Source organism: Balaenoptera borealis (assembly GCF_965194805.1).
Source record: "Balaenoptera borealis genome assembly, chromosome: 7".
NCBI lineage: Eukaryota > Metazoa > Chordata > Mammalia > Artiodactyla > Balaenopteridae > Balaenoptera > Balaenoptera borealis.
The window spans coordinates 114,465,983-114,478,927 of NC_138864.1; the positions used below are offsets into that span (position 1 = coordinate 114,465,983).

At 45.3% G+C, this 12,945-nt stretch overlaps 1 protein-coding gene across 1 annotated transcript in view; it reads right to left on the bottom strand.

Annotated features, from left to right (window-relative positions):
• Window positions 1–2,354: 2,354 nt before the first annotated feature.
• Window positions 2,355–12,945, bottom strand: part of CREB3L2 (cAMP responsive element binding protein 3 like 2) — a 125,680-nt gene continuing 115,089 nt past the window's right edge. Inside the window, exons 9-12 of the mRNA XM_082400342.1 lie at window positions 11,874–11,973; window positions 11,465–11,591; window positions 9,572–9,788; window positions 2,355–7,852 (exon numbers count right to left, since the gene is read on the bottom strand). Coding sequence (XP_082256468.1) covers window positions 7,777–7,852; window positions 9,572–9,788; window positions 11,465–11,591; window positions 11,874–11,973 — 520 coding nt within the window. The 3' untranslated portion in view covers window positions 2,355–7,776. The remainder of the gene's footprint in view (window positions 7,853–9,571; window positions 9,789–11,464; window positions 11,592–11,873; window positions 11,974–12,945) is intronic.

The window sequence follows — 12,945 nt, forward strand, 5'->3', positions numbered from 1 at the left end:
ATTTGAGTAAGAGTCTTAATTTTTTGAACCCCAATTGCCTCAACTGTGAAAGGGGATAATTATATATCCTCTATAAATGTTCTAGAGAAAATAAACAAGATCACAGATAATACATGAAAATCACCTGGTACATAATAGGCACCCAGTAAGTGTCTCCTTTTCCCTCAAGGTCAACAAGTTAATGGTATTATGAGGCAAGAACCCGTAACCTTTATCTCCTGAATCCAACTTGTTTTTCCCCCCACTGTATCCCATGGTTCCCTTGCTTGGAAAGCTCTCTTTTTCAGAGATATGAGGTATGATTCACCCTGGAAACTGAGCATAGGATTAGCGCTCTAGACACCTGCTTTCTGATTTACTTCTTTTCCCATGAACAAGCCCCATCAACCTGTGTAGGTCTCATTTATTTTCTCTGGAACAAAAGTGACAACCACTGTAAAATGAGACAATAAATCTGTGTTACATTGCTCTAAATTGTAGTAGGCCCATCCGTGAAACCCAAATGCCTGTGAGCCTGGGATCAGCCTCTGATTTGACATTCCGATGCCTAAGGAATGTGTTTTAAAATGTAGGTTTTATTATTATTTAGATGTGGTGAGGCCAACAGATCAGGAGACAATTGCCATTGAAAAGATAGTTTGTTTGTAAAGAAATAAAATAAAAGCTTAAAAAATGTTCATCTTTATCCAAAAAGTGATCTATAAGAAGATTTAGACTACATATTAATTAGCAGAGAGGTGAATCAAGTTGAAATAATATGGAACATTATCAACATATTTACTAATAAACATTGAGTATTTTTTAAGTTAACTTTTTTTTAAGTTAATGTCTTATAATTTCCTAGCTTCTCCAAAGTAGACAAGCTTTATGCTATTGTTGCAATTTGTCCTATATCAGTTAACAGATTTCAATACACAGTGGGTACTTACTAAATATGTGATAATGATTATTAATTTTAATTAAAGCTGTTGAATTTTTTTAAAAAAGAAAATGCAGTTTGTTACTCACAGTCCCCAAGGTGAGGGAGCTTGCCACACCACGCAGGGCCACACAGGGAAGCACCAGGGTTGACTGGGAGGCAGAGGGAGTGAGAAAAATTAGGCAAGAGGCTTTACTGTAGTTTCTGCAAGAAGGAACAAGCAAGGCAAGGAAAGTGGGTTTAAGCGTGGCTAGTTCGAAAAATTTCAGTGGGCTCTGAGGTATAGAGATTGTTTCTAGTTGTCTGGTACCTCGCCATGGTGATTAGGTGATTAGGGCAGGGGGGATAGTGAGCTCCTGAGAGCCCATAAAGGAAGTGGTTGGGGAATGGGCTCTGGATTGGTTGGTTTGCATATGAAAGTTGTGCTTATAGACAAGTCCTTTACTTTGTCTAGTGATTGGCTACCCCTGTGAGCAGCAGTCTCTCCTGGGTCAGCAAGGTCCCAGATGTCAAAGCATTAGAAATACAGAAAATACAAAGGCACGATTAATACAGAGTATTTTCAAACCAGTGGGTATTTGCCCCCTCCACACACCCCTGGAAAGATATCAGAATGTCAAGGAGGAAGTTTCCATTATAGGCTCACAGAATAAGAAAGAGGGAGGGTGTATGACTAAAATCCTCCACTGGGAAAGGACACGTGCATAGGAACAGAAGAAGAGAAGGTCAAGGTGCTCAGAGAAGAAAGGCAGCAGGAGATCAAAGCACCCATGAGCTCAAGGAAGGGTTCGGCATTCTGCTGAGATAAAAAAAAGTTGGCAAGGGGGGTGGAGGTCCAGGTAAACACGGGCCATGGCCTTAGTCTCTAACATCTTGGATACTCTTTCTAAGGCTAAATGAAGCCCCACTCTTTCTGAGTAGAGAAAATTAAATTTGAATACAGAGATTGCAATGGAATAAAGATGATTCTGCTCGAGTGCGTTGACCTTTATCAACCATTTCATCAGAATTTCTGGAGCATGAATATGTGTTAGGTGTCCTCTGCAACTGTTCACATGAGGAAGGATCCTTCTCTTCTGGCTCAGGTCCAAGCCATCATCCTCAAGCATCCCGAGATGGGGAAAGCAAAATCAAATCCACGGAGTTCTGAAATCTAGTTAGAGAATAGTTGTAGGAGACAACGAAAATAGCAGTCAAGCAGCATAAATCTCCAGAGAATACTGTTTTTCTTCCTGTGACTGACTGAAAAAACAATTACATTTCTCAATATTCCTCCAATTGAGACTTGGATTCAGGGCTAGATAACATATAAATTGCTGGTTTGAGGCTCTTCTTTCACTTGGACTAGATAATCAGGAAAGAATGGTTAGGCACACATATGCAGATCCATGCTTATATGAAAAGCTTTTACAAACAGAGTATCAGGATGTTCAACTTTCACTATTTAAGAAAAAATATTTTATTTGCAAGAAATAGAAATACAAAAGCATAACAATTTCAGTTCATTTTTTTCCAAACTAAATACAAGTATCCTACAAAGCATTTACTTTTTTTTGGTATTCACTTAGCTATGATAAAGAATAAAAAGCCATAAAAAACAGCATGATATGACAGATAATAGATTCACAATGTATTCAGACTTAAACACTGCTGGTCTGTATAACGTTGTCACCAGAGAGAGGAAAGCCCAGCCTTTCAGCAGAGACATTAAAGCTCATGGTTGCTTATAGTGCAGAGTCTGCTCAGCATTGTTTAAAAAGGGTCGCTCACAATTTGTCAGAGAGTGCTGGTGTCTTTCATAGACTCAGAAAGTGTTTCATCTGAAAGGGAGATTTGCTGAACAGCATAGGCCATGGGTCCATGGTGCAAAAAGTTCATTGTTCTCAGCCAGCTGGTGAGTAAGGAAGAGGAGCAGAGAAACAGCTAAAACCGCTGGTGTTGCTTTTCCAGGACGCAAAGGCTGCTAGCTGGAACTCACAGAGGATTGGATGAACCGGACAGGAGATGAGCATCTCCAGCATGAGGCAAAAACCTGAACTTTGCACAGCAGGGCCAGCCTAGGGAATAGGCACTGCATGCCCTGCCCAGAGGACCTTCAAAGTTTAAAGCGTGTTCACGCAGAAAGAGATCCACAAATTGCTGCACTCTCCATGTCACTTAGCTGTTTATCCACCTATAGTAATTAGTTGCCCTTGTTTTCTCTTTCTATAAAATTAAGACTTATTTAGCACAGCACCCAGCATCTAGTGGGTGCTCAAGCATTATTATTTCCCTTCCTTCTAGAAACCAAGACAAAATAAAGCATTCCCAGATTTTATGTTGCCCAAAAGGACAAAACGAAACAATACCTAGTCTTGTCCTGTGGTAGGTGCTGACCCTTTGTCCACGGAGACATGGAGCCTTAATCCTCAAATGCGTCAGGTTCCTCTGAGCTGAGAAAATGTTCTGCTCTGAGGATTTACAATACCTTTAATCCCGGCTGGCCATTTTCTGATGTGATTGCACCTCTGCAAGATGGGATTTTTCCAAATGGACATAACTCTGTTCCTTTTCTCCTGATGTGCAAATCTGATCATGGCTCACTTTTAGGAAACCATTTTTGAGCCTTTGGAAAAAAGTTCCTTTTCCCATGTCCACCTCAGTCTAGTACCACAAAGCTGTATATAAAATCTCTCAGCCCCTAGGTAGTTCTCAGGCATCCTGGATTCAAATATAAGGCACATGTAAGGCACAAACGAGTGTCCAAGATGAGGGAGGAACGTGTGTGCGAGTGTGCGAGTGTGCATGTGTGCGCGTGCCTGCGCAAAAGGAAGAGAGAGAGGGAGAGGGAGAGAGAGAAAAAGGAGAGAGAGAGCTGGCACATGGGTCTTTTGAAGAGCTATTGATTAATGAAGTTTCCTCAGCCCCCTTCTTCCCCAATAGTCACTAGGGCCTTCTGCAACACTCTTCCTTGGGAGTGAATGACTGACTCAAATGAATGAATGAATGAATGAAAAATCTGAACTCTGTCTCTGGCTGCTTCACAGCCCCCTACTCTCTCCTGCAGCTGCCCTCCCAGAGGGGCTTATGCGATCACGTCTCCTAATTGTCTCAGCTGAAAAGCATTCAAAGAAGATGATTCGGACCAGGGCACCACCTGCTACTGGTCTGTCTCATAGGTCCTGCCTGCACCGCAAGCAGGAGAGCTGGTGTCTGTAATAAAGGTTTCTCAAAGACTGGATTCAACAGAACCGAATTAGTGACAAGAGCTCTTGGCAGAGAAGGGGGAGACTAATGCCTTCTCCTCCATCTCCCATCTCCGCACGTTAGCAAGGCCGGCACGGATGCTCCGACTCGACGGGGAGAGGGAGGTCTCTGCGTGTGCAACGTGCTCACGTGACACGTGTGTTCGGAGGCGCTGGCCCCGGAGGGCCTCTGATCCGTGTCTTTTGCTTGGTGTGAGGACATAGGAGGAAGGAGGCACAAAGTGCTAAAAACATTTTAATAAAACACCTCTGTCAAAAATTCTGGACACTGACTCACTGCCAGAATAAAGGTGAACCAATTCAAGACTCCTGCTCCAAGGGCACACAGCCCTCTCTCGGCATTCAGGCTAAACCGAGAGATTTAGGAAGAAAAAAACATGGTATTTACAGTTGGTTTGTAAATAAGTTGAGCTGAAAGCTGCTTTCACAATCTACAAATTAGGTCTTTAAATCAAAATCATTTATATTCGTAAAAAGGTTATCTAATTTTGCCTGTACTGGTGTCAAACCTCATCCCCACCTCCTGCCCAAAAGGAGCAACCTAGTTCAGCTGTCAGATTCTTATATAACACTCCCTTTATGTGAGCTAGGCTCCAGAGTCCTAACACTTCACAGAAATCCTTTCTTAAACCTGGCACTGAGGCCTTTCATTTACAGTATCCATTTCTAAGTGCAAAGTCAAGAGCTGTGAATAGAACCTCACTGGGGGGTCTGGGTTACTCAGGTCTCATCCAGTAAAAAAGTACGTGTTCTCTGAACTTTTGCAAGACATCTCCTCCACTAAGCTAATCAAAGAAAGGAAAGAGGAAAAGCTGTTGACATAATGAAAAATATATTAATATGTTTATCATTAACATTGATTCTTTACGATTGATGGGTTGTGCTAACAGTCTCTTATTTTCCAAAACTGAGGTTCAGAAGCCAAAAGGCTGCCACTATTTGACATCTTCAGGGCTAACCAGGTATTACTGACTCATCTACGGGATGGCTCTGGGGGAGGGAAACAAATCCATTGACACTGTGGGATTAACCCTGGAAAACACGCCCATTAACTATTTGGAACCAATCTGGTATTATCCAACTCTTCTGCATCCTCTTGACTCCATTACATCCTCCTAAAGGGATAACTGTTTAGTTCCCCTTACTCGCCCAAGCAGGGAGTGGAGGGCAGAGGTCTTTCTCATAATAGCAGCAATTGGCCCTTGGATCCCCTTACAATGGCCATTTGAGCTCTCAGGCTGATGTCCCTGGTCTCTAGACACAGATTCAGTTGTGGGAAGAACGGTTTCCCAGAGATCAAGCCCTGCCGTATGGAGGGCTGGAGACGGTGATGTCAAGCAAGGGTAGGTCAGGGAGGAAATAAAATCCTCAAGGCACTAAAGACAGGCGCTAGGAGTTTGCTGCCCTTTTCCTTCTCCCTCCTTATTCAGAAGAGCTGGTTTTCTACTCAGGCTGATCCAGGAGACTTAAAAATCCGATCTGGTTCCAGTGCGTCAGGTGGGGAAGATGACCCATTCTCACTGACATACAAAAGCTTGCCTTTCTCATCGTCCAAATACTCCTTGAGTTAATTCTATATTCTTACCTTCTTAGCCGCCCTCTCCCTCCCCCCACACACAGGCTGCCCGTGTCTGATAATTACATGACAGTTTAAAGAGAGGGATGGGTCAGTCGTGGCCCATGGTTAGCAGACACCAGCCAGGCCCAAGAGGGTCTAGAGCAGAAGAGAAGGAGAGGAGAAGGTAGAGGGAAACAGAAGCGGGGCGCATGCTAGCATCCTTCCTCCTGCACAGCCCAGCCGGTCTCAGCCCTCCCTGGCCAACGGAAAGGACAGCGAGGGGCATGAAGAGGACCGAGAGGGCTGCCAGGACCACTGCAGTCCTGATCCAGCTCTACATCAGGGCTAAGAAGATGAATCTGGCCGCCTCCCAGCCAGAACTCTCTCCATGACAGTAGGGAGAGAGGAATCGCTGACGGTGAGCCCCGAAGGTACCAGATCTGCTTATGAGGTCTGACGGCAAATGCTAATGACACCAAATCCTGTGTCTGCTATGGAGCAGAAGGCCCAGGTGTGGCTTAATCTCTCCTAAGTACAGGTTCCAATGACAGTGTAGAGGAGAGACAGAAACGGAGACAGAGAGAGAGTTAAAGCTGAGGGGGGCTTCAGCTACTACTAAAAATAAAATACAAAACGTGAGCAAATTTCTTACACGAAATCTTTTACAAGCTAGGGGAAAACATTTAAGGGGAGTCTTCTACATTATACAGTAAAAAGTCAATTTCCATTTCTTATTTGTAGGAAAGAGGAAAGTTTTTTTTAAAACTACAAAAGTTACTTTTAATCATTAAAAAAAATAAGAGTAGGTTGGGGGATTAGGTCGTGTCTCTTTGGGTGAGCTGCAAAGTAGCCAAACCTGACTATAAAAGGTAAGACTGGATACACAAATGTCACCTACTCTGACCCCAGGAACAGGCCTCAGGCTCACCTCCTGTGTTGAAGCAGAAGAGGAGGGGGAAAGCAGAAGTGTCAGGGGGAGGTGGAGAGAGACAAGCTAGCAGGGTTGTCAGAAATGCCTGCTGTCAGGGACAGGGCTGCCCTTCCCTGTTATGGGTATGGGACAGAAAAAGCATCTATCCACAGAGCCCCAGACATGAGCAAGGCACTGCTCCAACCTTCCCTCTGAGTTCATTCTACAGGAGGACACACGCTTAGGGAGATTTCCCAACTATAATTATAGGGCTCCAGCAAAAAAGAAGAACAGAAAGCAAAACATGGCCTGGAAGGATTGGGGATCCCAGAGCCTAGGGTGCCCTCCTCGCTCCAAAGGCCAACAGAAGACTTTGCTAGCTTGGAGGGAGGCGTCCGGATGTCTTCAGTGTGGTTGCCCAGGGAAGCCTCAGCAAGCTAATAAATACTATTTACAAATGGGGAGGAGAAGCCAAGGAGGCAGAACTAGGGGCGTGTGGGGACACAGATTGTGGAGAAATCCTACAAGCAACATGATGGGGCAGGTTTGCCTGGAGTAGAAAAGCCTGATTCCTTCAGGCATTGCACTTGCGGCCTGAGAGTACGAAGGGGACGCCTCGCTCCAGCTCCAGTGCCGGAGGACAAGTCAGTGGGGGCTCAGCAGCGCAGAGCGGCAGGAGAGACCCAGGCTGAGCAAGGCAGGACGTCAGTCAGTGCTTTGCCAGATTCCAACAGGCATCCTGGTATTTCTGTGGCTCGAGCTGGGGGTCTCGAATGAACAAGAGTCAGCTCTTCTTCAAAGAGGTGGTCACACCCACCCCGGTGAGAAGCAGGCAGTATCTTTTTGGCACTGTCGGTAGAAACAAGCCTGCTCGTCCCAGCCCTGACCCTAAGATAATTTCCTATGGCAGTAAGCAACAGGGAGGGAGAGAGGCGGGCTCCCTTCTGCAGGGAGGGACATGGGACCGGGGGAGGCGCTCTCTCACCGTGGGTGGAAATCCCAGGCTGTCCTCGCATCCAAAGCCATGACTGCACGTCCAGGTCTTCGGTCAAGATCGGGTGGCAAAAAGGAAAAGCTTATGACAAAGGCGGTTTGGAGACATAAAGGTAGAGTGAGGAGATAGAGGGAGGTGGCGACGGTCTCTTTAAAAGGTGGCGTTCACTCTTCTGTCGAGTTCTACAACTTTTAGTGTTTCATTCCCCTCCAGTTTGGTGCTGACCCTGTAAAGGCATCAGAAGGAAAAAGAGGTCTTACTACCAACTGCCTCATGCTCGGTAGGATGACACAATCATTCCATGACTGCGACTCTGCAGGCTGGCCCAAGCATACTTCTCGTCCTCTCCCCTGTTCCCAAAGTCTCCCGCTACCAGCCTATCCGTCATCCACATTCCTGCCTCTAGCCTCATGCCAAAGGAGACATTCCAGCCCAGAGGATAAACATGGCAGTTTGATACTGATTTGTTGTACATTGCTTTAAATGATTGTATTTCTTGAGGATGGTTAGTTACCCCTATGCTAAACTCTGGGAAGGAGAAAATAAAAGGATAAAGACTGATCCTTGGTCTAGAATAAAGATTTTTTTAAAAAATCTAGATAAAGATGAAATCTTTATAAAGATTAAAAGATTCTAGATAAAGACTAAAAAAAAAAAAAAACACCCAAACTAACTTGAAATAACAGTAAATATATAACAGAAAATAAGTACATTATTAAATTATGTAACAGCCTAGAAAGTCTCTAGGCATTCAGAGGAGGGCTATGAGGGCTCTGACATCAGGAAGACATCCCAGAACAAGAGGGATTTCAATGGGGCCTTGAAGAGCTGAGACAAGAGGAGAGAAGATTTGTGTCATGAGTCAAGTAGTCGAGCAGCTGAGTCTTCTCTACTCCCAGTGGCAGCTCCACAATTCGCTAAAATAGGAATAATAATAATAATAAAAATGTCTAACCTCTTCAAGTATTTCAAAGGATTTACTGTATATGTCATATTTACATAGTGCTTGAAATAATAAGCGCTATAAATAATAATAATAAAGCACTATATACATGTATAATATAATATAAACATATAATAGTATGTATAATTACAAACTTTCCCCTGCAACATTAGGGGAAGAAAACTGAAGAATGTGCAACAAAATCTTTCCCACTTGCATTGGAATAGCATCATTTCTGGGAGGCACAGAGGCAGAGTTCAGCTAGACCACGAACCACACCACGTATAACCAGGATTGGATGCAGACGCTCCTTCCCGTGCCATTTGGTGTACCCAGGTATCTCCCCAGCATGATAACAGTGCCCAGCAGTTGTACAAGCCTTCGTGTTTACACAAGGACTGTTCCTCGTAACTATCTAAAGGAAACACCTCATGGAGAATTGGAGACAAATGTATGTTATTTTCAATATGGAAACACATACATGCACAGTGCCTCTCGAAGTGTCCTTCAATATTAATATGTAATTATAACTATATAATTATAATTAATGCATGTTTATTTACGTATAAATCATAAAACTACATACTGACATGTAGCATGACATATATGTATCTCTAGTTGGAAGGAAGCTGGGGAGTGTCTTGAGGCTGCATTTGCATAGCAAGTACACTGCTGTTACTGGATGGTATGTTTACTTGTGAGGCTTTGAGGGAGGAAGGGAGTCAAGCCCTTTCCCCCGATTCTTGGAGCCACCACTGCCAGCTCCCCAGTGGCGCAGCAGACACGGAGCCAGCTCACACCAGGTCTCTTCCCCAATCTCTGCTAGGGGCAGCTGTTCACAAGCAATAGACTCTCCAGAGTCCGGGTGCTGGAAATAGGTCTTGAAAAAGCCGAGGGTTGGACCAGGCCAGTGGGAAAGTCTGCACCCCACACTGCATGTTGCTGACGCATAGCCCATCGTCGGTGCCTTAGAGGAGGTGAATCTGTATCTATTTGACTCACAAGTGCTGCTGCAGCTCCAACAGCACTGACTTCTCCAGGCTGGTCTCATTTGATATAATGAAATGGGGAAGATCCACGTCAGGCCTAGACTCCAGCCCTGATGCCCTGAGCAGGGAGGAACCTCCGTCCCAGCGCCCGAGCTCCCCAGCCGAGGCCGAACTGGACGGCTCCTCCAGGGGAGAATGTTCCTCATAGATCAGCAGGTTCCTGGATCTCACTGCGAACAAAGCAAAGTAGCAGGTGTTACGAGAGACCACAAGGGTACATCACATCCCCTCCCTCGATGCCCAGGGCTGGGAGCAGATGACAATTCATGGGTTCTTGTTGCCCAGGACAGAGGGTGCCAACTGGAGTTGGCTTTCTATAAAGGCTTCAGGATTTCAGAGTTTTGTGCATTGAAAAATGATACCAATTATAAAAAGTCTGGAAGAACAATAGAAAAGCAAATAAACAGGAAGCATACTGCTACCCCACTGCTTTGAAAATAAAACTCCCCTCCATGCCCCACCCCCAACCATCTGGGGGAAACAATTCATGGAGAATAGGAGTCAAATACTTGGAGAGGTCCAGACGCAGCTAAAATAAGCATTCCCAGTGAGTAGGTCTTGCATAGGGAGAAGGTAAAAGGGCAGAAAACTGTGTTTTCATTTAAAACTGGAGAGAAGGCACATAGCCAAAGTCATAAATCAAACAACGGAGACATTCTCTTTTGTTTTATAGGATAGTTGCATAGCTAGATGGCTCGTAGCAAGTTTCTACAACAGAGAAACTATGCTCCCATTGGCTTCCAATTAAATTTAGAGATACATTCCCTTAGGGAAAAAAGAATTTCCCAGGAGACCAATGAAATTATTTGGTTGAAATGCTAGCCTTTCTGTCATATACGTGGCAGGGATACACCTACCTCACAAAGACCACGGATCTTTCAGAACCACAAAATTATGCCTACTCCCCAAATCCAGTACCCCCTAATTCCACCCTTGTTCTTACTAGTGTATCTATTTTATGATCCCTACATATCACCTCTTTATTTCCTACATACTTAAGAGAGATCATTGATCTGGGTGAGAATATCACTTCTGACACCTGATTCTCCAAATTTTCTAAATCTTAGGCATCATATTTTGTAAGACAGGCTGATTCTTTAATTTCATTTTACAGATGCTTACTATGGTCGCATACAATTCCACTGAGTTGAATTCCTTGAAAATGTCATGGAAAACTTAATGCTCTCTCCACTCCTTCCCCCCAAATGCGCATCCCTGCCCCTTATCAGAACTCAAAAAGAAGACATCAGAATTTGCCAGGGAACACAGTCTAGAGTAGTAGTTTGCAAACTGTGCTCTGCTGAGCTCTAGAGAATTCCGAGGGGTGTCTCAGCCCAGTGGGTGAGTGCCACAAGGGGAGACCCAGCAGCCTGGGCACCAGACACCTCCATGGCTCTCTTCCTCCCTTCAGTGGAGAAGTTACACTTTTACCAGTTCTTAAAAATTAGACTTTCATATGTAAACAGAAGCCAAGAACACTTCCTGCAATGTCTTGGCGGTCACAGCGATGACAGTTAACTGCAGAGTAACTAATTCGGGGGCAGATGCTTGTGTGGGTCTATTCAATGAATGTTTTTTATGGGGGAGAGGGAACAGTGATATTGAATTGCCTTCTCCCAAGGGATGGATATAGATGCATTTTTATGGATAAATGATTTTGAGACCACTGCTCTGTACCCAGGGAAGTTTATCCTATAGCTATTCTAAACCAAGTGGTTTAATAAAGTCTTCCCATCTAAAAAAAAAAAATTACACTCTCACATAAGACTTCTTTCAGAAAGTTAAGCCTGAGAAATGAAAGAGAAAAGAAACAAGACACCCCCCAAGTTGCTGAGTGCTGTCTTACCAACGGAGGCTGTGTAGGGCTCCTGCATGGAATGCTGGTTGGGCAGGGCCATCTTGGTGGCAGAAGGATAGGGCCCATAGCCCTGAAAGAAGGTGCCGAATGCAACGGCAAAGCATAACACAACAACCTGCAGGACGAGGAGAGAAAGTGGAGAGCCGTCAATTCCGAGACCCACAGAGCAAACCTTTACACCTGCAACACCTGGGAGGTTCAGGAAGACAACTCCCCTCCATCAGGCCAGCAGACCGTACGCAGTCAATCACCATCACATCATAGTGGAGAAACAGCCTTGGAGTGAGCTGCGCGGTCCCTCGAACCCCCCAGCACTTGGACGTGGCAAGCTGGGGAGAGACTGGAGATTGGGGAGTGGGCTGGGGCAGTGATGGCGCTGTCCCTTCAGGAAACTCACCATGAGGCAGGTGCCAGTCTGCGTGCCAGCCAGCTTGCAGGTGCGAGAAACCTTGCCCATCACCAAAGTCTGAAGCTTCTGCAGCTGCTGCAGGAGAGTTCTGCAAACACAACAAATCAAAGCCATGAAGGGCATCTGAGAGACAAGAGAATGCTTGTGGGTGATCTCTGCCCCAGGCTCCTGGGAAGCTGCTGTGGCTTTGCGTCTGAATTTGAACACAGTACCAAGAAAAAGGTTCCTCTGGTGAACACACGTACACCACTGTCTTCCAGCACCAGAGTCGCAGAGCTTACGGGGCTCAGAATCCGCCCACATGAGCAGCTTGTCCATTCTGTGCTGTTCTGAGTAAGTCATCTCTATGCCCCAAATCATCCCTGATAATCCCGGGATTTGTTTGTCAGCCATTGAGAAAAAAAATAAGCAAAAATTGGCTGGTGATGGTGAACCAAGGAGAATCCGTTCACCCAAGAGAAGAGAAACGTTGAAGAAGATGCAAGAAAGGAGAAAAGCATGAAGAAGACGATGCCAGGCAGAGAACAAGTGGAGGGGTGGCCAGAGGAGATGGCTGTGACAGGAAGGGGTAGCAACATCTCTGAGCAGCAGGTGCTCAGATGGCAGATCTGAAGAGAGGGAGAGAGACGGAGAGGAAAACAAGAATGGCGGGGAGGCAAACAGCCATGAGCACCTCAGGCCTGTGGTACTTGAAGGCTCACAGCACCTCCATAGGCAGAAATGAAGCCCAAATATGAATCGGGAGCAAAGAAGCCTGCTCAGCTGGACACACCTTCAGAGCCAGGATCTTGGAAGCCATCCTCTGATGCAGACTCTGATATTCCTCCAGGAAAAGACACAGAGCAGGAGCAGAAAAGGAGTTGTTCTCTCCCTGAAATTGAACAGCTGTGCACACCCTTGCAAGGGTGGGGTTTGAGGGTGAGAACAGTATGTTCTGCTCTGTGTGACGTCAGGTCACAGGAGGAGCAGATGGTGAATTTCTTTGCAAATTCTGAACAGTGCGGCCATAGAAAAGGATCCCACAGCACACACTCCTGAATTAGAGCCTTGGGGATGAACT